At 45.4% G+C, this 26,693-nt stretch overlaps 1 protein-coding gene across 18 annotated transcripts in view; it reads right to left on the reverse strand.

Annotated features, from left to right (window-relative positions):
• TFDP2 (transcription factor Dp-2) overlaps positions 1-26,693 on the reverse strand; it is a 106,080-nt gene that overhangs the window by 13,419 nt on the left and 65,968 nt on the right. For all 18 annotated transcript variants that reach the window (XM_053310275.1, XM_053310283.1, XM_053310271.1 and 15 more), the window contains one exon: positions 11,279-11,445. In XM_053310275.1, coding sequence (XP_053166250.1) covers positions 11,279-11,445 — 167 coding nt within the window. The remainder of the gene's footprint in view (positions 1-11,278; positions 11,446-26,693) is intronic.

Genomic DNA, 26,693 nt, shown 5'->3' on the forward strand with positions numbered 1-26,693 from the left:
TTTAGCAAGCTCCAGTAGGAGGAGGGAGCAGTAGTCACAACAACACCTGTTTCAAAACACTTCTCCCAAAGGTGGCCTCTGCCGCAGAGCGTACATCTATGGCGTAGTGCTTAATAAAGGGAGACTCCGAAGACCAAGTTGCGGCCTTACAGATATCCCTGAATGAGACCCCAGAGAGGTGTGCAGCAGAGGAAGCTTCAGCCCTGGTGGAGTGGGCTTTAATGGCTTCTGGAGGTGATTTGCCTTGTAGATGATATGTCAGGAGAATAAGCTCTACCAGCCATCTGGACAATCTTTGTCTCGAGATTGGGGATCCTTTCCTTGGCCCTTTATACGATATGAATAGACGAGTAGAGAGCCTAAAGGGTTTTGTGTTGTCTATGTAGTATAGGAGCGCACGGCGCACGTCTAGAGCATGTAACGAGCGCTCCAGAGCAGAAGTAGGGTTCCCAAAGAATGTAGGTAAGATGATATCCTGGTTCAAGTGGAAGTCGGATACAACTTTTGGTAGGAAAGTAGAGTCTAAACGCATGCGGACTTTGTCTGGTTGAAATAAAGTATAAGGGGGGTCCACCCTGAGAGCCGCCAGTTCACTCACACGTCTTGCTGTTGTGATAGCAATCAGGAAGCTTGTCTTCCAAGAGAGATGTTTAAGGGAGGACGTAGCCATGGGCTCAAAGGGAGCCTGAGTCAGTGACGAAAGAACCAGCGATAAACTCCATGGTTCTACTGGCTTTCTGATTGTAGGGTACACATTTGACAGGCCTTTCAGGAAGGCCTTGCTCAATGGGTGCGAGAACAGTGTAGAGTTGTCACTGCCCGGATGGTATGCGGACAAGGCAGATAAATGGACTCTCAAAGACACGTTGGCCAGGCCTTTTGCTTTCAAAGACGTAAGGTATCGTAGAACCTCCCGGACTGAGGCTCGTTTAGGAAGGAATCCCTTGGAGCGTGCATATGACCTAAAACGGTCCCACTTGCGCTTGTAGTTGCGGCGCGTAGATTCCTTGCGCTGGTTGAGTAGGATATGAGTCAGCAGACTATCTTCCACACTGTTAGATGGAGGGTTTTGACGTCCGGGTGCAGGACGAGACCTCCGTCTTGAGTGAGGAGATCCTGGTAGGAAGGTAGGTGCTTGTAGCAGTTCTTCGCCAGTCTGCGTACTTGCGGAAACCAAGGTTGCCTTGGCCACCATGGAGTCACTAGGATGCAGTTGGTTGGATTGCAGAGAAGACAAGCTACCACTCTGTGTATCAATGGCAGGGGGGGAAACATGTAAGGTGTCTCTAGGGACCAATCCAACTGAAAAGCATCTCCGAGAGACAGACTGTCGTGGCCCGCCCTTGAACAGAAGCGATCGCATTTCGTGTTCTCTGAGCAAGCAAAGAGGTCCACTGAGGGCCTCATCCACCGGTTGAAGAAGGGAGTTATCACATCCGTGCGGAGTTCCCATTCGTGCTGACGGTCCTGCAAGAAGACTCTGCTCAGGTCGTCTGCCAGGGTGTTGTCCAGGCCCTTGATGTGAACAGCCTTGGGGTAAATGCGGTGTAGAATACACCAGTGCCACATTTGAACACTGAGAGCACACAGACTCCGGGAGACCGTCCCTCCCTGGCGGTTTATATATGCCTGGGCGGTTGTGTTGTCGAGGTGGATCTGAACAATTTTCCCTTGAAGGACAGGTAAGAATGACTGTAGTGCTTGAAAAACAGCCAGAAGCTCTAGGAAGTTGATGTGCAATTTGGCACGTTGAGGGGACCACTTCCCTTGAATTTTGTGGTTGTCGCAATGGGCCCCCCAGCCCTGGAGCGAGGCATCCGTCACCATCCAAACCGAAGGGGAGGGGGATCGAAAGGGTACTCCCTCGAGTAGGTTCTTCCGCTTGGTCCACCAGGAGAGCGACCGGAGTACATCCGGGGGAAGTAGAAGGCGCTTTGATTGACTGTCTCTGATTGGACGAAATACTGAAAGAAACCAGAGTTGGAGCTTTCTCATCTTGAGTCTCGCATAATAGATTACTGTATTGCAAGCTGACATAAGGCCCAACAGACGTTGAATCATACGGGCTGGCTGTAGGGGATGATCTTGAAACTCGGAGATTTGGTTCAGGATGCAGTTGAATCTCTCCTCTGGGAGAAAAGCTCTTTGTTGTGTTGTGTCTAGGATTGCCCCTATGTAGGAGATTATAGGTGATGGTTCCAGATGCGATTTTTTCCAGTTTATCTCGATGCCCAAATCGTGAAGTAGGTTCACTACATATTGGATGTGCAAAACTAACTCGTCTTTGACTTCTGCAGTTAGGAGCCAGTCGTCCAGGTAAGGGTAGACCGATACACCCCTGGTTCTTAGATGGGCAATCACTGCCGCCATACATTTTGTAAAAACCCTCGGAGCGGTGGACAGTCCGAAGGGCAATACATTGTACTGAAACACTTTGTCGCCGACAGTGAAACGTAGATATTTGCGGTGGTCCAGACGTATATTGATATGAAAATAGGCGTCCCTGAGATCCAGCGTCGCAAGCCACTTTTCCCCCTGGAGTAGTGGGAGGATCTGTTGCAACGCCATCATACGGAACTTTTTGGCGTGGATAAACTTGTTCAGACAACGGAGGTCCATGATGGGACGGATCCCCCCATCCCTCTTGGGGATCTGAAAATAGTGTGAATAGAACCCCGTTAGCCTGTCTGCCCATGACACCGGGGCAATAGCCCCCTTTTCCAGAAGCTCCTTCACCTCCTGCAGAAGCAGCCTCGAGGAGGGAGTGCATCTCACCCCCGTGAAGTGTGGAAGAGTCCTGAATTCTATTGCGTAACCATATGTGATAATCTTCAGGACCCACCGGTCCGATGTTATGCTGTGCCATGCGGGGGCATGGCTTGCCAGTTTGATCGTTGGCAGGGACGGAAGGATGGAGAGATCCGTCAGTGCTGGTGGAGAGGCCCCCGCTGGCAGGGAAGGGGGGGTGTATGGAGACGGTAGGGAGGTTGGTGTCGATGGGCAGTCCACAGTTTCAAAGACGCTTTTGGGGTTCTTGTGGCTTCGCTCGCTGTGATTGAGGAGCCCTTTTCTTATTATAGAACGGGCGACGTTGGTAAGACGAGTAGGGCTTCCTAAAGTCACGCCTGTCTTGTGACCTGTAGGAAGGTTTGAATTTTCCATAGTTGTTCCTGTACGTTGATGTTGAGGAAGAGGTCGAAGGATGCGAGCTGAAAGTTTTTGCAGTGAATTTCGATTTCTTCAACTGCTCCATAGTGGAGTCAGTTGTTTCACTGAAAAGGCCAGTACCATCAAATGGTAATCCTTCTATTCTTTCTCTCATATCCATTTGGAGTCCCGTAGACCGCAGCCAAGCGTGTCTTCTCAGGGTTATTGCTGCCGCCATTGCCCGAGATTCGCTCTCAGCTAGATGTTTGGCTATGCTGAGCTGTCTGCGTGTTAGGTCTCCAGAGTTCTCTAAGACTTGGTGGAATTTAGCTTTAAAGTCTTCTAAGGATAGGCAGTCCAAATCTTTCTCCAACTGTTCCCAGAGACCATGAGTGTACATTGTCGTGCAGGCCGCATAGTTTGCTACCTTAATAGAAAGGCAAGAGGTTGAATAGATCTTCCTTCCCAATAGGTCCAGTTTTCTACCTTCCTTATCAGGAGGGACTGTGTACCTCTTGCCAGACTTAGACGCCGTGGCACAATCTATTACTAGAGAGTTTGGCGCCGGGTGTTTGAGCAGATAGTCGTTATCCCTATCTTGAATTCTATAGAGACTTTCCAATTTCTTTGACGTCGGGGTGGAAGTGTGGAGGACTTCCCAAGCGCATTTCGCAGCCCTTGTAATTACTGGTAACATTGGAAGGGCAACTGGGGCTGTCATTTGAGTCTTCAGCATAAATTTATATACTGGGTCCTCGATAGTTGCCAACTGTGACTGGATATCTAGACCAAGAGCATCAGCCATGGCCCGAATCTGTTTGTGGTATGCTTTCATTTCATCATTTGGTGAAACATAAGTTACCGGTGCCACAGCCGTAGGTGGTTCCACAATGGAACTGGTGTCCTCAGGGTCGGACTCAAAGTCAGAGGAGCCGTAGTGTTCTGAGGGAGAGGCAGGCTGCAGTTGAGCGTCTTCAGCACCGTGAGGATCCGTTTGCGTGGCTGAATTACTTTGTAGTTTTAGGAGACTTGTCTGTGTAGATGTAGACTTAAGGTGGAGTGGTGAAGTCTGTGTGGCGCAATGGTTGTTCATGGAGCCACACGTTTGGGTCGCAATTGTCGCAAAAGTTGCAAAGGGATGAGCAGGTGCTACTTGTCTCCAGGGTAGGTTAACGCCATCTCTGTAGGGACCAGCTGGAGAAGAGACCCCTAAGGAAGGGTGTCTATAACCACAGGAGTGCCAAGGAGTGTGTGGCAAGTTGGAGGATGGTGGAGCTGGAGGATGAGACAAGGTAGGTGTTCCTCCCTCGGCTTCAACGCCCACTGAAGGGAAGCCGGTAAATGTCGAGCGGCCGCTCGACGTCGAGTCCAGGAGAGACAGAAGAGATCGGGTTGCTGCTGGGAGAGATTCTTCGGCATTGACATCCACCATCTGGAAAGTCGGTATCGGTGGTCGATATCGAGGGGTTACTTGCATCGATGTTGACAGGACTGGAGTGTGCAAGGTGGACGGCGCAAAGGCTGAGGCTTGTGGTGTCGATGGAGAGGCAGACGAAGCCAAAGGCGTTGGAGCTGGTGAGAGAGTTCTTGTTGTCGGTATCGAAGCTCGTGGAGATCGCTGAAGGTTCGAAGCCTGTTCGTCGTCGGGCAAAACTCGTCCGGCGTTGAAAACAGGGTTCGACGTAGTCAGTTGATGTGGTTCGGTATCGAGCACTCTCAACGTCGACATGCCGGTAACGGGAGAATGCGTCGAAGGGGCATCCACGTCGATAACTATCGGTGTCGAGGAAACGGGTAGCTCCTCCAGAATCACCGTCTGTACTGCGAAGTCAGTCGACGTCGAAGGTCTCGACCTCGATTCTGATGACTGCGCCGCAGAGGGAGATGGTGTGTGTCTCCGCGGGCTCTCGTGAGTCTTTCGACGTTTGGAGTCAGTCGGAGTCGAGAGGTCATCATGTCGATGTTTCGAAGCCTTATCACGGTCTTTGGAGTGATGTGAGGGCTTCGAGGTAGAAGAGCCTGAGCTCTTTGATGACGTCTTCTTTTCGAGTGTCGAGTGTCTATCTGAAGTCGAGGCGCTTGTCGACATAGACGACGTTTTGGCGGGAATTATGTCAGAGGTTTTTTCTCTGCTCGACGTCGAAGAAGGCTTTGGCGCCTTAGATGTCGACGGTCGAGGAGTGCCCGGTGTAGATGGGCTCAAAACTTCATCGTAAATCGCCGCACGGAGGCGAAGAGCCCGATTCTTTCGAGTCTGTTTCGAGAAAGACAGACAGATTTTACACGAGGAGACGTTATGCTCCTCAACAAGGCACAAAAGGCAGAGGTCATGAAGGTCCTTGGAGGGTAACTTAGCCCTGCAGCCTTCACACCATTTGAAAGATTTTTTTCCGTCAGCCATAGCAAGGTCGAAGCCGTTCCGCGTCCGTTCGCCAGAAGTCACCGAAGCCAGTCCAAAACGAGAGCCAGAGATTTCCGAAAGCCGTTCCGTAAGTAGAGCCAGAGAATTCCGATATTTCCAGTCCGAGTCAAGAGGATAGATGAACAACCGAGGAACTAGACGAAGAGGCACGGACCGCAGGTCCAGGACACAAGGCGGTCGGAAAAGAACTGAGGGACTACGCGCCTGAGCCGCGCCTTATATAGCACGCAGCAGCGTGGGGGCGTGGCTTGGGCGCTTCGACGAGCTCAGGCATGGATACCGTGGGGTTCCTGCGCAGGCGCAGAACCCATTCTTATGAACATCGACGGATCTCGAACCAGATCAGAGAACTTCCTCTTCCCAAACAGGGAAGAGCATGGCGTCACTTGTAAGAATAGACAGTGAGGCTGTTTATTGTTGTATTATTGTTAGGTGTTTGTTATGCTGTGCTGGGGTGGCAGAGGGGCAGGTAAGACCTGCCTCCCTCTGTTTAAAGCGCCCGCTCACCACCGCCCCAGATGTGCACAAAAGGCTTTGGGCACAATCCTACTGCCATGTTTTTGGATTTGGCATGCGGAACTTAGAATCAGAAGCAGCTTTTCCTCTGAAAACCAGAACAAGTCCCAGCTGCTTTATCCTCTGCCCACTGCTTCACCACTCCCAAGAGAACATGTGAATGCTCAGATGTGTAAAAGTACAAGTTGGCAGATGTTACTCCAACTGCTAAGTGCTGCTTAGAGGCATTTGTTTTTGACCCAATTTCAGCATTAAATTATGCCTCAAGATTTATTGGATATGTGAGCAAGTTGAGGTTATTGAGTCCCTAAACGGGTTATCTTAATTTAGTCCATTGTGAGGAAACCTCTTTGGATGGTTTCCAGTTTATCTCCAAATGTCCTCTCTTATAGGACATAGCCTCACTGCTTCTCTTTCTGCTTTCCCTCTCATGATGGCTTCAGATTAATTCTGCCCCTATTTTGGTAGCCACCGCATGTTGGTGTCTTTCCCTTTCCATCCATCCATAATTAGAGCCAGCGTGGTGTAGTGGTTAGAGTGCTGGACTAGGACCGGGGAGACCCAAGTTCAAATCCCCATTCAGCCATGATACTAGCTGGGTGACTCTGGGCCAGTCACTTCTCTCTCAGCCTAACCTGCAGGCCCGCAAAGCACAGCAGGGAATTAATTTTTCTCTTTTAACCCCTCATTTTTGTGTGTGGCTATTTTGAGGCCTTCAGGAACAGAACCCCTGCGATCCCCTTGCCCCAATGATTCAGTATTCACAGTTTCTGTATTTGTGGTAATTGTGGAGAATGGAACCCCCGCATATACTGAGGCTCTCCTGTATTTAACTACTTGTAACATATAAGTATGCTACAATTATAAACTACTATAATTGTAATTATTTTAATTATAAACTATTTGTGTTTGTGAATGCTGCCTATCATTGATGGCCAAATATTAATATTTTAAAAATCCTAAGGTAGTATTGTAGTGATATTATGTAAAACAAAACAGTACAAAAGCAAAGTACAGAGTTCAGTAATGCAAGAAACAATAGGCATTCCCTGTGTACATATGTCCAAGATTTATCCTTGGCTTCTGACATCCTAAATATCTACTGAAGCTCAATTGCATCTTCTGGAATTCTTTGGTTCTAAGAGGCACAAGGTGGAATACCCACTTGCATGCATATTAAATCAATAATTCTTCAACCATAACAGCAAAAAAAAAAAAAAGGTGCAAAATTATGAAAGCATGACAAAATTCAGGAAACATGCCTTCTAAAAAAGCGGGGGGGGGGGACTATTTCTGACTTCTGGGTGGCATTTCTGGAGGCCCGCAAAGCACAGCAGGGACTTAAATTCAGGAAACATGCCTTCTAAAAGACAGCTCTGTGCTACAAGTACTATTTGGCAAGTGAAGGGCAACTCTTCTAATTCCAGTCTATGGGTACTTTTGAGCTTTGTACTACTAGGTGCAAGCACTTTTGGTAACATGCTAAAGTGTGGGTTTTGCAAACCTTGCTGTGCTGTGTGAAACGATAATTATTATGAGTTAGTAGAACCGTAAGAGAGATTTCTATTGAGGAGCTGTAGTGACCAGCCTCCCTTCCCTCTAAAGAGTTAACAGGAAGTGAACCTTTGTCTTGACTGACAGGCTGGTGAACTCCAGAAATCGCCCACTCAGTCCACCAGGGGGGTGGGACCTAGAGAGCTGTTGCTGGGAATTCTGGGAACAAGAAATGAGGTTCTGTGCCAAAGGAGCAAGGGAACATGTGGCAATGGAATTTGCTGTAACAGGTTGACTGCAGCTCTTGGAAGACAGAACTGCAGGGGCTTGATTCTTAACAGGAGTTTGGTGAGTTCAAGGGGAAAGGAAGCCAAGGCTAGGGGCTTCGGAAGTTTAGGGCAGGAAAAAGTGGTTTAATAAGAATTTGCATTAGAATTTCTGTTTCTTTGGTGTGTGCTTTGCATTTCCTAAATATCTGTTATTTGCAACAAAGTAAGTAAGATTTTACTGAATGCTGCCCTGGTATCATTTGTGGTGCTGTTGAAGTATTTTTGTAACCTACTAAACATTATTAAGTTTATCTAACCAACCAAAAGCCTCAGATGGAACCAGTCTGTGGTAATTAAAAAGGACTATGTAACCATTTAAGCATTCTTAAATGCAACCTAAAACTGAAGCATAAGACAACCTATTTTTGTAGTAACTGAATAACACTGGTTGTTGTTGGTTTTTTGGTTCTTTTCTTTTTACAAGCCTCTCAGAGTTGGTTTTTAACTCAGGAAAAAGGGGTCAGAAAGGGGGATTTATCTGGTGCAAGAGCATCCTCAAGCACTCAGCAGCTATCAGTTTTTCTCATCCTGTGTAAGCATACACGTGGAAGGGTTTGGTTTTTGTTTGTTTGTATTTGCCCAATACCTAGTTATAGAGCAGGCCTGCTCAACTAAGGCCCCCCAGCTGTTTTTGGACTACAACTCCCATAATCCCCAGCCACAGTGGGCAATAGCCAGGGATTATGGGAAATGTAGGCCAACATCTGCAAAAGGGCCTAAGTTGAGCAGCCCTGTTATAGAGGGACCTTGGATTAAAGCACTCAATCCACTGGTCCAGTTCTCTGCAAGTTTTAGGGTGCTTGGTGGCAGCATTTTAAATCTATTGGAAATATAGAAAGGTTTTAAGAGAAGCCCAGCCAGGCAGCTCACCAGGGATAACTCGGCATTTTTTGTCCTCCACATGAGCTAGCTCTGAGACAAAGGCTTTAATTCACTACAGGAGTCTCACAAGCCTTATTCTGTTCTGCATCAGCAGGCATCCTATGCATAATATACTGGCATTGCAAGCCAGTCAGAGAAGAAAGACATGCTCAACACTTGTACAATTTGTGTACAGTGCAAATAGATACAGATCTGTATGTGGTACAGTTATTCATATGTTATGAGAACCACAGGGACAGTAGTACATTTCCTATCTGTATCATATATTTGCGGGACCAATACTGAGATTCACTTTTTAAATGAATGCAGGTACAATAATTCACACAAAAACATTTATGTGTATACAGAGATCGGAACCCAGATACAACATAATGTCTGAACAGCGTTAGAGAGACTCTTCATATTATACATTATGGTATATGTTAGACGAGATGAGGTGGCTGGGAGACCAACTTTACACATGCTTGCTCTGAATATACACAGAATATGTATATTAGAATATGTATATATACATATATTCTAATATAGCATATATAGAGAATATAGAAAGCCTGGAAAAAAATAAGTGCAGAGGTAGGGATGTGTGATATTTAGATAAATGGGTATGATTTAGGTTTGCTACATACATCAGAGAATTTCTGGACACAACTGGGGGGGGGGGGGGCAATCTGAAAACCCTACATTTTTGAACAAGATTGGAAAGAGTGCTTCACAATGGAACATGCTGGCTGTTTTGTGCATTTTTATAGAGTTGTTTGCCCAGAAGAGGAGCAGTAGCTAGAGGTAGAGATTCATCTTTCATTTTGTAGCAATAAAAGACAGTTGTGTTTGAAGGCTTGTTGCTTCTTACATTTCTTCCAGCTGCACACAGCAGATACCTCCTGTTGAATAAGGGAGGTCTTCACAAAGTTACAGGTGATGCATCTGGCAATGAGTGTTCTAGAGAGAAGTAGGACCCTAACAATGCCACTAGGGCAAAGGGGGCTCTCTTTGTCCATATATTTCACAACTAAACACTAGAGGCCCACTACCACCCCCTTTCTGGGGTGGAGAACTGGCCTTGCAGTATGCAAGCATCAATTGCCCCCTATGCTAAGCAGGGTTCACCTTGGTTTGCATTTGTATGGGTGACTACATGTGAGCACTGTTTACTATTAAGACATTCCCCTTCAGCTCAATGATAGAGCATCTTGCTGGCCTGAAGGAAGTCTTAGGTTCGAGTCCCTGGCATTTCCAGGTAGGGCTGGGAAAGACTCCTGCCTGAAACCTTGGAGAGCTGCTGCCAGTCGGTGTAAACAATACTGAGCTAGATGGACGAACTGTCTGACTTGGTATAAGGCAGCTTCCTAGGTTCATCCTCACTAACTCTACAGATGATCCAGTAAGAAGGGGAAGAGGTTTTCTGAGCCACATAAAGAAAGTCAAGCTAGCCAGTCAGCACACACTGTTGCTAGGAAAGGTGTAAGAATATGGGTCCTTTAAACACTGACACCATGTAGCTACAATGCCTGGAGAGAAGCACCAGAAAGATTAGTAAAATTCATTACAGCAGTCTTCCCGCTGAAGTTCCTGGACATTGTGTGTCCAGGACACCACTTTTTTTACATTCTGGACAGGGCGTCCAATTCCTGGACTGGCCAGTCACAGACATGTGGCAACCGTAGTGGGACCCCTCCCAAAACACAGTAAAAAACCAACAACTGCACAAGTGGCTTGCCCTTGACAACATTTCCTCCCTCTTGCCGTGCTCCCGCCCCTTGTAAGGAGTGAGTGCTGGCTTGGGTTTAGAGGAACTATATGAGTTGTTTAGCTCTCACTTTCAGGATGGGGAGCGCAAAGCAGGGTTTGAGTTTCTCATTTTGTTTTAAGAGTATAATAGAATCCGTTACATTCATGTCACAAGCTGTTTAGTAGCAAAGGAAGTTATTTCATATATCCTATGAGGCAAGCTGCTTAAATTCAGAAGGCATCAGCGAAACATGTTTATGCATGTTTCAGTTAAATGAAGTTTGTTCCACCAGGAGCAACTTACTACAGCCAGAACTGGTCCTGCTGCTGGCCCTAACCACACACCCCTTTCCTGATTCTGTCCTGTACCCCCAATTTTCTTCACTATTAGGTACTTCAAGATGGAAATGTAGCCATATTATATACATTTTAACTGCAAGACATTTTCTGCCTTCTTATAACTGAAAATATGTAGCTTACCTCATTGCAGACACACCCTTAGACTTAAATAGCAGGGTGGCAGCAGGAACTATTAATGGGACTACTTTGCATAGTAGTCCATTCATGAATCTTGGTTCCCTTACAAGTTTTGAAATTTCTGTAGCTCCAGAACATTAATTTTAAAGCTTAGTTGTGCAATATAACTGACTTTCATAAATTACTCAAAACTACATTATCCTTATGCTGTCTGACATCATTAGAAATACATCACTAAGGTGAGGATTTAATCAGCAGAATGCAGAAGTCACAATTATCCAACCTGTAATATAGCTTTCCAAAGCTTTAGGCACCAGTGATTTAGCAGTCCTTAGGTCTTCTGATGAGCATCTCCCTGCCTCTAGGCCAAGTGACATTCCCATTCTCTTCAAGACTTCAGTGTCATCATGAATCTCAAAAGTATTATCAAAATTGAAGAGATATTCAAATCTGCAGGGGGTGGAAATCAAAGCAAAACTATTTCCTACAGGAGCTTAGATGCCTTTTTAAAATTATGTATTAATAACTGTCCAAACACAATTATCCTCACAGGATTACTTCATGAGTCAAAGATGCATTTTTTTAGAAAGTTAGGTTCACCAAGAGCTCTGATTGCATTTGTACAACTGCCATCTCAGCAGGATTCAAATTATTACATTTTCCAATTAAAAACACTTTTTCCATTCAGGACAATTGGAGTTCATAAACTTTTCTCCCTCATTAAACAGATTCAAAGTTGAGGAAAAATGTTGCTGAAGCCAGAACCTTTTCTTGTACATAGCCAATGGATTTTTGAAAGGTCATATACAGCCTTGTCACCAAAACAATTTTTCCTGCTTTTTCCTTCTGTTTACTGTACATAATCCCTATTTAGGTCTGGCCTATATAAATGGACAAAAATCAAGTTATTAACTGAAACAAGAGCTTTACTTCTAAAAGTTGCTTACTTACCTGGTTTGACTGGTTATTTACTCAGTAGGTTTTTTCAGACAATATATTTTTACACACATATTCAATTTTAAAAAGTTTGACCAAGAAGGGATGTCTATACAGATTTGTAGCTAATAATAGCTGTGTCAGTAACTGGCCTCTTTCCAGTAAAATCTATACATTGTTCCAACACATGCTTTTAATAGCGGAGGGGGTATGAGAATTATGGATGCTGAGTATGCAACCACAGTAGTGAAGAAAAGTCTATGGACGTCTAAGCTTCTAGATCACACAGAAAGGTACAGGCAGCCACCTCCTACCTTCCGACTGTAGAAATACTCTAATGGCCACTCTTGGCTTGTAACATTTTCAAATTTGCCTGCTTAAATGGAGCCATTTATTGAACTACTTAAAAATAAACAGTATTAGCCTGGATTAAGACTACCTAGAGAGCAATGCCTGCAGGAAGCTAATTGAATCCACTGACCAGAGGCAAAGCAAACAGGCAACTTAGGAACCAGCGGCTCTCTTAGATTTAGCAGGAGAGAGCAACTATTCCTATTCAACCAGCACAGCATTCCTTCCAAGGCTGTTGCTGAGGTCTCCATCACTTTTTAGGCTCCAACAGGGAGTCATCTGTGTGTGTGTGTGTGTGTGTGTGTGTGGTCGTGGTGGACATCTCTCTAATCTATGTAGAGTTGAGAAAACACAACCCTACTTACTCATCATCATTTAGGATTCTAAGGGTTCCTGTGATGAACTGTTACCTTCTGTCCTTTGATATATAAAGCCACAGTGATACAGAAATGGTCTGGGTTCCCACAGTTGATTGTTCTTGCTATTGGAATCCTTTTGAAAACAAAGGGCTAACTTCCAGATAAGCTGTTTCTATAGAGATACAGCCAAGGCTGCTACAAGCTGATTTCAGTTCGCTGCAGCTATGCTCAGCTGAATGGAGTTTGCTTCTGTGACCCTGATATTTCAGACTAATGCCATGTGAATGGCAGGAGCTGGGTATTTGTTCTATGACTATGGGATCCCGAGCCTAGAAGAAGCAAATACATGTTCTTGCTTTGTATGACATCTGCAGGGCAAAATTTTTAATTGCCACATTTTATATATGTTTTTATAAACCAGAGAGTCTCAAACTGTTTTGTTCTACAATGCATATAATTCATATAAAATAATTTTTTAAAAAAAATCAAATGCAGGGCAATTTACAGATAGACTTCAAAACATTTGAGAATTCTGAGAAGGTACATGGCTGATCCTGGTGACAACTGGAAGAGAGCTTCCTCCTATTTCCTTAAAGTATCAATCTGGTTATATTACAGGGGTGTAAACTCAAGTCAAACCATCGAAATGGTCAACTTCCACTGTTAGTTGTTACGAAGTTATAAGGTGCTATAACGACTTTCATTGCACAAAATTATGCAATGCATGACTATTATTTCTTGGTATGCGTGTTGTGCTTACCAAATGGGATTAGCACCCTTTGCTTCAGAAGTTAACTTGGTAGGATAATAGGAATCATTTGAGTAAAATGGGTATTTAAAAATGTAAAGCTACTATGTGTTAAGTGGCAAATTTAAAACTGTGATATAGTCACACAACACTGATAAATTTATTGGTTCATTCTTATTGTTGCAGGGGTGGGATGGGAAACAATGTGAGATAAATAAGCACATTATAAGCAGCAACCACCTCTAGCCATGGGAAATCATAAGAGATTCAACAAGGTAATTTGAAAGCGAGATGATAGTGACAAAGGAGACAATATACAAGAGTAGATGCTGGCAGAGAAAAGATACATGCATTCTCCCAAATAAACTCTATTGTTTATTTGACAAAAGACCAGCAGGTAAAGTCAAAATATTCTACCATCAAGCTTCCTAATACTCCAACTAAAGATGTAGGATATGCTGTCTGTTACTAGAAGTTTACCAAAGTAAACACTGGTGTTTCCCAAAGGCAGCATAACAGATGAAACACAAGGTTCCATACATCTTCTGCTCTTAGTAGCCAGTCCATTAATTGTCGCTACCAGCCCCTTGTCCCCATCTTCTTCTTGGGGAAAGAGAGACCAATCTCACCTTGCACTGGGCAGGGACATGCACAAAGGACATTCTGTCTTCCACCCTAGTCTAAGGTAGGAGGATGATCCTTTCCCTGTCATAGACCTCTAAAAGGATGGGGTCGCCACTCAACTTGCACTTATCTAGGACACATTCAGAAGCAGTAAGAAACTCTTTATCACTCCTGAGGTGATAAGCCAATGTGTGAACAACCCCTCCCTTTCAGAGCACTACCTCAAGGAAAGGATCAGCCTTTTACTACGATGGCTTTCTGAGGTAGTGAAAAATCTCTCACCACTTCTGAGAGAGTCTTCAAGGTACAGCATGAGGTAGATTCCTTTCCTTAGGACAATGACAGGAACAGTCACTTACCTTGCACTGGACCAGAAGGCACTTCAAAGTGGCAAGAGCGATTACCCCAGTCTGGTACTATTCTGCTTCTCCTGTCTTATGCTATATTACACCCAGAGATGCAAATTTGGGCAGTATATACATATGTCAAATGAATGAATGAATGAATGAATGAATGAATAGTGGTAGACTCTCAGAAAAAGCAAGAAGTTCTGTAGCTGTCTTTTTAGTTCCTTAGCCTGGCAAAAAGTGCATCTGACTCCTCTCCCTCTTTCTTCATATAGCAGATGCCTAGATGAGAGGCAGGATCCGTCTCCTAGCAGACCATCATCACCTGCAGTTCAATCTACTGCATATGTAACCCCTTTGTTCCAGTAGTTCTAGCATAAGAACCTCATATGAAACAAGCATTTGAAGAGAAACACATATTGTGTATAAAAGAACACCAAAAGCATCAAGGAGTCAAATTATTCTGAATGAATGTAGTGGGAATTTCTGAAACCAGCATTGAAATATTTGCAGATAGCCTGAAGGATGGTCTGACATACATGACCAATGCAAATGTCATTTAAGTGAAATGGAAAGATGAAACCATGTCCACAGTGCATATCATCAGGAGCAATTTTTTCAAAAGGTACAAATAATTCTTCATGGCATACCATAACAAATGCACATAAAGCTGCATTTGAAGCCATGTGCACTTTCACTGAGCTGTCAATAAACACACAATGAAATGAATCTGGTTTATGACACACGACATACAACTGAGGGCCAAGATCCATGAATGTGATTCTGAAGACTTAAGTGCTTGTACCATTCAGGAACTTGAGAAAATATCTGGGCAATAAACTGAAGGATGCAGATAACCAAACAATAGGATATGTAGTATCGTCAAGGATTTGCATGAAAGTGGGCATAGCTATATGGAAGGCAGAAATGTCTACATCAACAGGAGTTTGACACAATATTTGCTTTTAGTCATAGTATTTAAAAAGTAATCTCAACACCTTTGCCTAACCTAAAAGCACCAGCAAGAGATCCTGAACTACAGTATTTATTCGCATACTTAGTATAAGCGAATAGTATATAGTATAGAGCCAGAGTGGTGTAGTGGTAAGAGTGCTGGACTAGGACCAGGGAGACCCGAGTTCAAATCCCCATTCAGCCATGACACTAGCTGGGTGACTCTGGGCCAGTCACTTCTCTCTCAGCCTAACCTACTTCACAGGGTTGTTGTGAAAGAGAAACTCAAGTATGTAGTACACTGCTCTGGGCTCCTTGGAGGAAGAGCGGGATATAAATGTAATAATAATAATGATGATGATGATGATCCAGATCCAAGATGAAATTATAGTGAAATAAATGCCAGGAGAGCTTTATAATTTTCCTAAGATGTATATGTGCGATAACAAATGGGCACCTGAAGGCATCTAAACATTCCAGTGTAGCAATAGGAAGATAAACAGGTTGCTCACCTGTAACTATTGATCTGGAGATGATCTGTTGTATTCATAATATTGGGTACTGCACCTGAGCAAGAACCTCGCGGGCAGACTAACTAGATCCTCGAGATGCTCACTCCGCCCAGCACATGCTCCGTGCATTCATTGAAAACAGCGGTTGGGGGATCACTTCTTCAGTTTCTTGCAGACCGCCGAGCAAGGCGATCTGATGAGTTTCCAGTAAGTAACTCCACTTTCAGTTCCACCAGGCTTTACTGTCATGGGAGGAACCATATGACCATAAGACCCTATGAATACAATGGATCACCTCCAGATCAATAGTTACAGGTGAGCAAGCTATTTATCTGGATTCTGATTTGTTGCATTCATAATATTGGGTGATTAGCCAGCTTTGGCCTCTGGTGGTGGGTCCAGTGAAGCTTCAGCTATGGCAACACCCTTTTCAATACGCTTCTCCCAAATTCAGCTTGCTTTGTCATCCTCAAGTGGACTGCATAATGCTTGCTGAATGGCTGTTGAGATGACCACGTCCCTGCTGTGCAGATATCAGCCATCTGTATTCCTGACAGATGTGCTGCACATGCAGCATACACCCTTGTCGAATGAGCCTTAATAGTGCGTGGAAGATCAATCCCCTGCTGTTTTCAGGCACAAACAATCAGCTCCACCAACCAATGGGCCAACCTTTGATGCGCTATAGGAAGGCCCTTACTTCTACCTTTATAGGCCATAAACAGTCTCTTCATTCTCCTTATTGACTTTGTCTTCTTCAGATAGTAAAGGAGAGCCTGGTGGACATCCAGGGAATGCAACACCCTCTCTAAAGCAGTCTCTGGTTTCTGGAAGAAGGTTGGTAATATACTCTCTTGGTTCAGATGAAAGTCCGAAATAACCTTTGGACGGAATTTAGGATCTAACCGCATGACAACCTTGTTAGGATAGAACTGAGTGTATGGCATGTCCATCCTCAAAGCTGTCAATTCACTCACATGCTTGGCTGTAGTGATCACTATTTAGAATGCAACCTTAAAAGTGAGCAGCCTCAAGGTTGCATGCTCTAGTGGCTCAAATGGAGCTTCCGTTAGCACTGACAGCATCAATGATAAACTCCAAGGCTCTACTGGTCGTGTGATAGGGGGATAGAGATTGTTATGCCATTTCATGAAACGTTTGCATTCTGGATGAGAGAACATCGTTGTTCCATCCCACACTTTGTGCTTTGAAGAAATGGCTGTAAGATGGACTCTCAGCAATACATTCGCCAGGCCCTTCATCTTCAAGGAGGTCATATATAGGAGTACCTGTTTCACTGTGGCCTTTAATGGCCAGAAATAATTCTTCCTTGCATAGTTAGCAAAGCACCTCCACTTGCTGCCATAATTGTGCCGTGTAGACAGCCGCCTATTGTTCAATAGGATTTTCTTTAGAAGCCGACCTTCCAAGCAGTCATCTGTAGAGTTCTTACATCTGGATGCAGCATCTTTCCTCCCTCCTCTACTAGTAGATCCGGGATGAGAGGAAATCTGTAACAGCTTCCCTGTGCAAGATGAAACAGTGGTGCAAACCACGGTTGCCTCAGTCACCATGGTGTCACCAGTATGCATATCACATTGTCTCTTAGAATTTGTGCCAGGACACGGCTGATTATCAGGTGCGGTGTATGAAGGTATAGTAGGTTCTTGGTCCACCTGTGCTGGAATGCATTGCCTAGTGATCCCTTGCCTATTCCTGCACGTGAGCAGAACATCACACACTTTTTATTGACAACTGTTGCAAATAAGTCCACTGCCGGTTGACCCCACATGTCGAAAACTTTCTGGATAGGTGCTCTTGACCTCTCACTTGTGACGTTGGTCATACTGACTTGTCTGACTGACGTTGTCAGCTAGAATGCTGTCAACGCCTCTTATGTGTATGGCCACTGGATATATCACATGAGCAATGCACCATTCCCAAATCTGCATGCTTGGGGCAAACAGAGATGCAGACACCATGCCCCCTGCTGGTTGAGGTAGGCAATGGCTGTCGTATTGTCCACTTGCACCTGCGTCACTGTGTTCTTCAACATGGGTTTGAACGCCTTCAGAGCCAGAAAAAGAGCTTGTAGCTCTAAGTAGTTTATATGTTGCAGAGCTAGTGGCTTGGATCACTTGCTCTGTACATGATGATCTCTGCAATGTGCTCCCCATCCCACTAGGGAGGCATCTGATGTCACCCACTGTGTTGACGTTGAAATGGGACTCCCCCCGAAAGATTCTCTTCTGCCATCCACCAATGAAGGGAGTCCAGCACTGAGAGTTGAATTGTCAGATGCATTTTCTGACTGTGCACATTTGGACGGAAATTCCTTAGAAATCATCTTTGCAGTGGCCTCATGCGTAGATGTGTGTACAGCACAGTCGAGTTACAAGATGTCATAAGGCCCCTTAACCTCTGTATGTTCTCTGCAGGCTGTTTTGGATGATGATGATGATTATTTTACATTTTATATCCCGCTCTTCCTCCAAGGAGCCCAGAGCGGTGTACTACATACTTAGGATTCTTTTCACAAAAACCCTGTGAAGTAGGTCAGGCTGAGAGAGAAGTGACTGGCCCACAGTCACCCAGCTAGTATCATGGCTGAATGGAGATTTGAACTCGGGTCTCCCCGGTCCTAGTCCAGCACTCTAGCCTCTATACCATGCTGGCTGGATTGAGTATGAACTGCTGAACAAGGCTCCTGATCTGCTGACAGCGCTCTACTGGTAAGTACGTTCTTTTTGAGTCCATGTCCAGAACAGCCCCAATAAAGCTTAGCCATCTTTGTGGCTCTAACCTTGACTTCTTCCAATTGTTATTGATTCCTAGATTCTGCAGCAGCTGAATGATGGATTGTATTTGCAAAACTAACTCTTTTCTGTTGCTGCTGACCAGAAGCCAATCGTTGAGGAATGGGTAGACCAGAAGCCAAGCGTTGAGGAATGGGTAGACCAGAAGCCAAGCGTTGAGGAATGGGTAGACCAGAAGCCAATCATTGAGGAATGGGTAGACCAGAAGCCCCTGTGTGTGTAAATAGGCTAACACTACAGCCATGACCTTTGTAAAGACATGCAGGACTGCTGGCAGTCCGAAGGGCAAGACAGCATATTGGTACACTGCATTTCCCACCGTAAATCTGAGGTACTTGCGATGATTCTCCTGAATTTCCATGTGAAAGTAAGCGTCCTTCAAATCTAACATTGCTGCCCACTCCTCCCTGCCTAGGAAGAGTAGAATTGCCCGCAACATCGTCATTCTGAACTTCCGGGCCAAAATGAACAAATTGAGCCCCCAAAGATCCACGATTGCCTTGATTCCTCCGTCCCGCTTCGGAATGTGAAAGTAGCAGAAGTAGAACCTGGACAACCTGTAGAAGTACTTGCGTGGTCTTGGTGTATCTCATTCCCAAGAATGGTGGCAGAGTCTTGAACTCTATCGCATACCCAGTCTGAGTACCCACTGATCTGATGTTATGTTTTGCCACGCTTGGGCATGGCTCGCCAACTTGATGGAATTGTTGGCAACTACAAAGCAGATGTTGGGTGCTTTGGAAATCAGCTGATGGTGATTGTGCAGTGGACTGACTGTTAAATCAAAGACTCTGCTTTGCATTGCTCTTGTTTCTCTGGTCAAATCCCTTTGATCTTTGGAAGGGTCTATACTGTCTCTTGAACTCTCTCTGATCTTCGTATTTGAAAGGCCTCTGATGACCATATGTGCAGTTCCGCGAACCTGAAGCCGAAAGCGATGAAGAGGCCATGAATGCCTTGGCCATATATTTCAATTTTTAAAGAGACTCCATAGTAGAATCTGTGCTGTTGTTGAAGAGTCCCTTGCGGTTGAACACCAGATTTTCCACACATTCTCGCATGTTCTGCTGAAGATTTGTGGATCTGAGCCAAGCAAAACGGCACATGGTTACTGCTGTAACCATAGCCCAGGACTTGGTTTCAGCAATATGCTTGAAAACACTGAGCTCTTGCCTCGTAACCAAGGTTGTCTTTTCATACAGCTCCACAAATCTATCTTGAAACTCCACTGGAGTCATTGATATAGAATCCTGGAGCAGGGTATCCTACAAAAAGTGGTTGTATCGAGCCATACAGGTTGCATAATTTGCAATATGAATTGCCAAGCCGGACGTGGCATATATCTTTCTGCCCAGTAAGTCTATCTTTCTTCCCTCCTTGTTGGCAAGTGTTGTAGGGTGACACCCTCCCCTTGAACAAGACGCACAGTCGATGACCATGGAGTTTAGGACTGGTTGCTGTAATAAGTGAGCATTATCCTCCTCCTGCACCCTATATGAATTTTCTAGTCACTTTGAAGTGGGAGTTGATGTAAGGAGGACGTCCCACGCCATCTTGGCAGCTTTAGTGATCACTGGTATCATGGGCAGAGCTAAGGGATGAGACGACCATCATGTTGTAAACTGGGCCCTTCAACTCTGTTTCTGGCATTTTAAAGTCCATTCCTAAAACCTCAGCAATTTCTCTAAGAAGAGCATGGTAAGCCTTAAGCTCTTTGGTGGGAGATGTTAATAGTTTAGGAGGTACGTCCAAGGGTGGATCCAAGCTTTATCCAAGGCTAGCTTTATCAGAATCTGATTCAGAGTCAGAAGAATATCCCACAGGTTCAGGGGATGAAAGTGAACCTGGAGTCAGAGAACGAGTTGCCTTCCTCTTACGCTTTCCTGACAATTTCTCTGGCATCATTGGAGCTTGCACAGTCTCGAGTGAAGGTGAACATGGCTGTGGTGGTTCTGGCAGCTGAATCTGGCAAGCTGCCGAAACCACTGGTTCAGGAACCACCTCTACCACCTGAGTAGCAGTATTGACAAGTACTGGGATTCTTTCAGCAGCTTGAGTGGCCGCAGTCACAAGAGCAGGGCCCGAATGGTGAACTGGTTCCTGCTGGGCTTTCCAGTGGAGATAATAAGTGTAGACATCAGATAACGGAAGTCTAAATCCACAGGAATGCGTTATCTCCCTGTGTATAGGTTGAGACACTGGCAAGTGAAACCCATGCGAAAAAGTATATTGGCTGGGGGACTTCCAAGTTAGAGGAGCAAATGCTGCTGACGTGCTAGGCACAAATGTAGCAGATGTGCTTGAAGTCGTGGGTAAGCTCAGTGTAGGTCTAGGTCTTAACAATGCCTCCTGCGCCAAATGTTCGGCTCCCTGTAGCCTAGGAGCCTGCAGTGGTGATAACAAAGGTGTCTTCAGAAGTGAACCGGGGTCATCGTCCACATCCTGTTCAACACCAAGACCTGTGCAGAGGAAACCCTGGAACGTAGAGCCCAATGGCGTGCTCTACGTCAAGTCCAGCAGCTCCAGTAAAGAAGTTGCCCTGTCCTTGTCCTAAGAGAAATCATCGTCCTGATCAAAGTCAGCCAACAAATGTCCGGTACGAACGCTCCCAGCCAACAACACGTTCCTTAGTGGAGTTGTTGGAGATTGCACTTAAGTTCACGCCGATGACAGAAGAAGCTGTCTTCTTGATGTCGAGGGTGGGTTACCCGTTGACATTCTCAATTTTGTGTCGTGTGCCTCTGCAGTTGATGATGTCGAAGCCCTCGATGTTGAGGCCATCGACGTCGTAGCCTTTGGTGCCGAGCCCATTGATGTTGTAGCCTTCAATGTCGAGCCCTCCAGAGTCGGAATCTTCGGTACGGATACCGATGTCGATGCCCTTGGTATCGAGGCCATCTGAACTGGACTAGATGCTGACATCAAGACTTCCATGCCAGGTTGCATTCTTGCAATGATGTGAGTGATGGAGTTCCATCCAGTGCAGCACTATGGTGCTTTTTCCTAGGTAGTGAAGTACCCTCCGGTTCCGACTCTCATCTAAGTTTCTTTTCTTTGTGTCTATAAATTTTGATGACACCTCCTTTGGTTTCTTGAAAACAGCCTCTGATACCCTGGTTTTAGACTGCTGCTTAGCAGCTCCATGGGTACTCGACACTGAGGTTGGCATCAAGACAGAGGTTGACGTCGAAGAAGGACTCTGTCTCGGAGTTAGCAGTCGAAGTGCCTTGTCATAGAGTGCTGCCCTCCGACGCAAAGATCTATTTTTCAGAGTTTGTTTAGAAAGAGAGCAGCAAATCTTACAAGATGCAGTGTTGTGCTGCTCCCCCAGACATAGCAAGCATGAGTTGTGATAGTCAGTTGAGAGTAATTTAGCACGGCACTATACAGAACATTTAAGCGTCTTCTTCTCCATGACAAACATGGACAGGGCAGAACACTGCTGTGTCCAGCAAACTCAGAAAAGTCTTTCAAGTCCGTTTATTATCTAAGTAGTAGAATCGTTAAGTAAATAATAGTCAAGCGATTTCCGTAGTTAAAGCATTTAATCCAAATTTTGTTGTTTTCTCTATAGTTGAAATGAGGAGCTATCCACTGAGGTGTGAACGCTAAAGTGGTCAAAAAGAAACTGAAGAAGTGACATCCCCAACTGCCATTTTCAAAAAATGCACGGAGCATGCGCTGGGCAGAGTGGGCATCTCGAGGAGTTAGTCAGTCTGCCCGCGAGGTTCCTGCAGAGGCGCAGTACCCAATATTATGAATGCAACGGATCCAGATCCAGACCCTCTGTTTTCTTAATTGCCTTATGTAAATATGTTGGTTACAACTATTCTGAGGAAGTAGAACCAACATTTTTCATAATTTGATGAGCAGTGGGACATTCTAGAAGCAATCAATCACCTGAGTTAGTACTGAAAATCACCTGGAATAATGATGCTTTTGTCAAAAGAGACTCCTCAAGACTTACTATCAGCCCACTGCTATTGGTTTGGAATCAGAACCGTACAGGTAGAGATCACAAAATGATGAGCCCAATAATAATTTTGATGATAGATCTATTAGTCCGGCTCTGTGTCTCTAGAGGTGGCTGCAGAACATGATCAAATAATTTTTAGTCCCAATCTTGTATTTCTTTTTTCTGACCTGGCCAAGGAAAGAGGATTACACCAGTAGAACCAGCTCCTCGGACTAGGCCATGAATATGCAACTATTCACCAAAGTGGCAAAAGCAAGTCTGACTCTTAGGCAGTCCTACTCAGCTTAGGCCTTCCAGCTGTTTTTGGTAAAGGTAAAGGCAAAGTTGTGCTGTCTAGTCGGTGTCGACTTCTAGTGAACACAGAGCCATGTGGTTTTCTTTGGTAGAATATAGGAGGGGTTTACCATTGCCATCTCCCGCACAATATGAGACGATGCCTTTCAGCATCTTCTATATCGCTGCTGCCCGATATACTGTAGATGTTGCCCATAGTCTGGGAAACATACCAGCGGGGATTCGAACCGGCAACCTCTTGCTCCCTAGGCAAGTTACTTCCCCGCTGCGCCATTAGGAGGCTATAACTTCCATAATCACCAGCCACAGTGGTCAAAGCCAGGGATTATGGGAACTGTAGGCAAACATCTGCAGGAGGGCCAAAGTTGAGCAGCCCTGCTCTTAGGGAAGAAATAGGAGATGCTTTAGTCCAACCTCAGGTCAGATCTCTTTGAAAGAACCTGCTTTGTAGTGGATAAAGGGGGAGAGCAACCTATATCTTGAGCACTGTATGGTGGCAAGTAATGAAAAGTTCTGCTGCTCCAATCAACTATGAAGATTACATTATGCTTGACTTGACTTTATGTGGATGTCATTGACAGCATATAAGATAAAGGGAAGCTAAAGTGTGTGGCTTGAAATTGCAGTTTTGGTAGAACAACTTCCATCAGAAAATAATCTCCCAAAGATTTAAAAAAAACCCTCCAGTATCACTAGAATTTGGGCCAGAAACGATGAAGATATCTCTGAAAATAATGAAGAGTGCCAAAGGAAATTAATCACTGGGACAGGATGTAATCATTGCAAAACTTGCACTTATGATATAAGTAGAAACAAGTCCAGTTCAACAAGTTCTTAACAGCGCCTGGTGAATTTCACATCTTCCTGGCATATTTCAAGATAGTGGGAAATCCACAGATGAATCAAGAAGCACCTACATCCTGGTAGAAACTGGAGTGCTTGCACAAGAACTATTCAATGGGTTCATAACAGATATCAACTTCTGGATATCTCTCTGTGAATATTTGGGGGTGGAGTTGATCTGGTCAAGGAAGAGGAGTTTGGCAATTAATGTAAGGAGGAAAAGCATAGAAAGTGAAACAAAACCAAAACTGTTTGAACTGAATATTCTGGAAGTCTTGAGGAATGTTTCAAATTCTAATCGCCCTAAGATTTTACAATTCTATTGTAAACCGCCCAGAGACCCAAGTTTTGGGCAGTATATCATTATGTTAAATAAATATTAATTTGATTTAAAAGTCCGGCGATAGTGGTTGCCCTCCTAATATCCCTCAACTGATTGAACTGGAGATGGTTCACCTCCCAATGACTTCACAAGCAAGGGAGAATTAAGCTTTTTGCCACCCATAGGCAACCCAATATTTGCTGTCCCTCAGCAACTCTTAAATTATTCTTCGCTCCAATTAATACCTCTCGCCTTCTTTTCCCTGCTCTTTCAGCCCCTCTAAGACCCCCTCCACCCCTGCTGCTGCTCCTGCCACCAACTCCCCCACCATATTCTCCTCCTCAGCATGTTGCCTTACCGTTGGGTCCCCCGAGGGAGGTGGTGCCCACTCAGGGCAGCACAAGCTTTCCTGCTTCTGGATCCAGGGTGGAGAGAAGCATGCAAGAGGAAGGAGGGAGTATGTCAGAGACGTTGCCTGGCTGGGTTTGGGGAAGAAGGTGTGGTGGGGACGGCAGGGAGAGGCTTCAGTCCACTGCACCCCCTGTTTAAGCCACCATCATCGTCTCCCCAGCACTAGGCTTCGCCTGCTTCATTCAGCTGGCCAGTCAGCCTGAGCTCTGCTTAATCCCTTTTTAGAAATCGCCTGGATCACTCCATCTAGTGAAAGCACAAACAAAACCACCACCATCCACGGGTAACTGCAGGTACAAAGGTATCCTCAGCACGGGAATCCAGAGAGAAAGGAGGCGATCCCAGAGGAAAGGGGGCTACAGTAGACCCTGTTCTAGAGGGGTTCTTCATGCCCAGAGAGCAGTCACAGGCAGCCTGGGTCCTCCACGCCATCACTTGGGCTGGAAGGAACCAATCAAGAACTGCCCAGCCTAACAAAGCCAACACCCTACTAGCCCCACCCTCCTCCCCAACCAAGCACAGAGTAAGAGCCGGCAGGGAGCGCTTTGCACCTGCTGGGTGGGCCAGCTGCTCCATATGCAAGGGAGCCACACATCTCTCTGCTCCCACTGCAGCCACCTTCGAGCTGCCTCCCAGCAGAAGCCAAGACCCCAGCATGGAGCTGGAATGGGCGGGAAGACAGCCACCTAACCTAGCCCTGCTCTCTCTCTCACTCTGTGCGCAGAAGCACCAGCCAGTGGCCACAGGAACTCTAAGCGCCCCCTAAACCATCACCTGCTTGCAGCTGGAGGCAGTGGAAGGGGTGGAGGGGGTGTTGAAGGGGCTAAGTAGCTGGGGAAAGAAGGCGAGAGGTATCAATTAGAGGTAAGTCGAATCATTTAAGAGCTGCTGACCCCCACTGGGGGAGCTGAGAATGATACATTAATGCACTGAGTAGTACATTTGCCTCTCCTCAAAATTTACCACTGTAGGCAAGTGCCTACTTTGCCTATGTGTAAATTCGCCACTGTTCACAAGTATCTACTTCAATTAGCTTTGGTACTAAATAAAATGATTGTAAGATCCCTTGGACAGAGCCTCTGTTATAAGACCCTAAGATGGTCCAACACCCGAGTGCCTCAGAGCAAAGGGGTGGAGATGAAGGGGGCTTCTTTATCTTGAACCTCCCTCCATGTCCTCTGCAGCCTCACTGGGGATCACAAACACTCTGGCCAGTTGCCTCATTCTGGGCACTGATGAACTTAAATCCCCTCCTAGTCTCATGCTCATTTCCCCCATATCCAGTGCCTAACTCTGCCTTCCTTGTCCTTCCTATCACCACCCCATCCTGCCAGGCCTCCTTCTCCCAACTGAATCCCTGTCGAGCCAGTGGCTGCTTGCTTCCCTGCCTTGGGATGCTGCTGCATCAGCTTCCCTTGGTGGTGCATCCCTGGCAGCCAGGGGTTCAAACTGTCGGGGAACCCAGTGCCTATTAGGGAGCTCAGCAGTGCCGCAGCTGGCAGCCCAAACAATGGCCAATTTATAATTCTGTTTCTTAATGTAGCTGCAAAGTTAATCTTTAAAAAAAAATCAATATAAATAATTGCTTTACAGTATAATGTGTGCCTACATCTGAGAGGTGGGGAGAGCTGGCCTTGTGGTAGCAGCAAGCATGAATTATCCCCTTTGTTAAGCAGGGTCTGCCCTGGTTTGCATTTGAATGGGAAACTAACTGCAAGTACTTTAAGATATTCCCTTTAGGGGATGGGGCTGCTCTGGAAAGAGCATCTGTATGCTTGCATGCAGAAAGTTCCAAATTCCCACCCTGGCATTTCCAAGATAGGGCTGAGAGAGACTCCTGCCTGCAACCTTAGAGAAGCCACTGCCAGTTTGTGTAGACAATACTGAGTTAGATGGACCCATGGTCGGACTCAGTAGCTTCCTATGTTCCTATCTATCTCTGAGTAGAGTAGTACAGAATGCACAACAAATTATATCAAAAAAGAAGAATTCATTTTTTTACTAGAAAATGTTTAATGGCATCTTCCTGACAAGCAATTCAAATAGTTATTTAATCAATTTGATTTAAATCAAATCCACCCCGTTGAAAACTGATCTGAAAACCATTTCAATCATGTACCTTACGGTGCATTATTGGTCCCCATTACCCCTATTTAAAGAAAAATGAGAGTGGACACCATTTATACGACGACGTCCGTGGAATGC

This window comes from Hemicordylus capensis, chromosome 3 (genome assembly GCF_027244095.1).
Source record: "Hemicordylus capensis ecotype Gifberg chromosome 3, rHemCap1.1.pri, whole genome shotgun sequence".
Lineage (NCBI taxonomy): Eukaryota > Metazoa > Chordata > Lepidosauria > Squamata > Cordylidae > Hemicordylus > Hemicordylus capensis.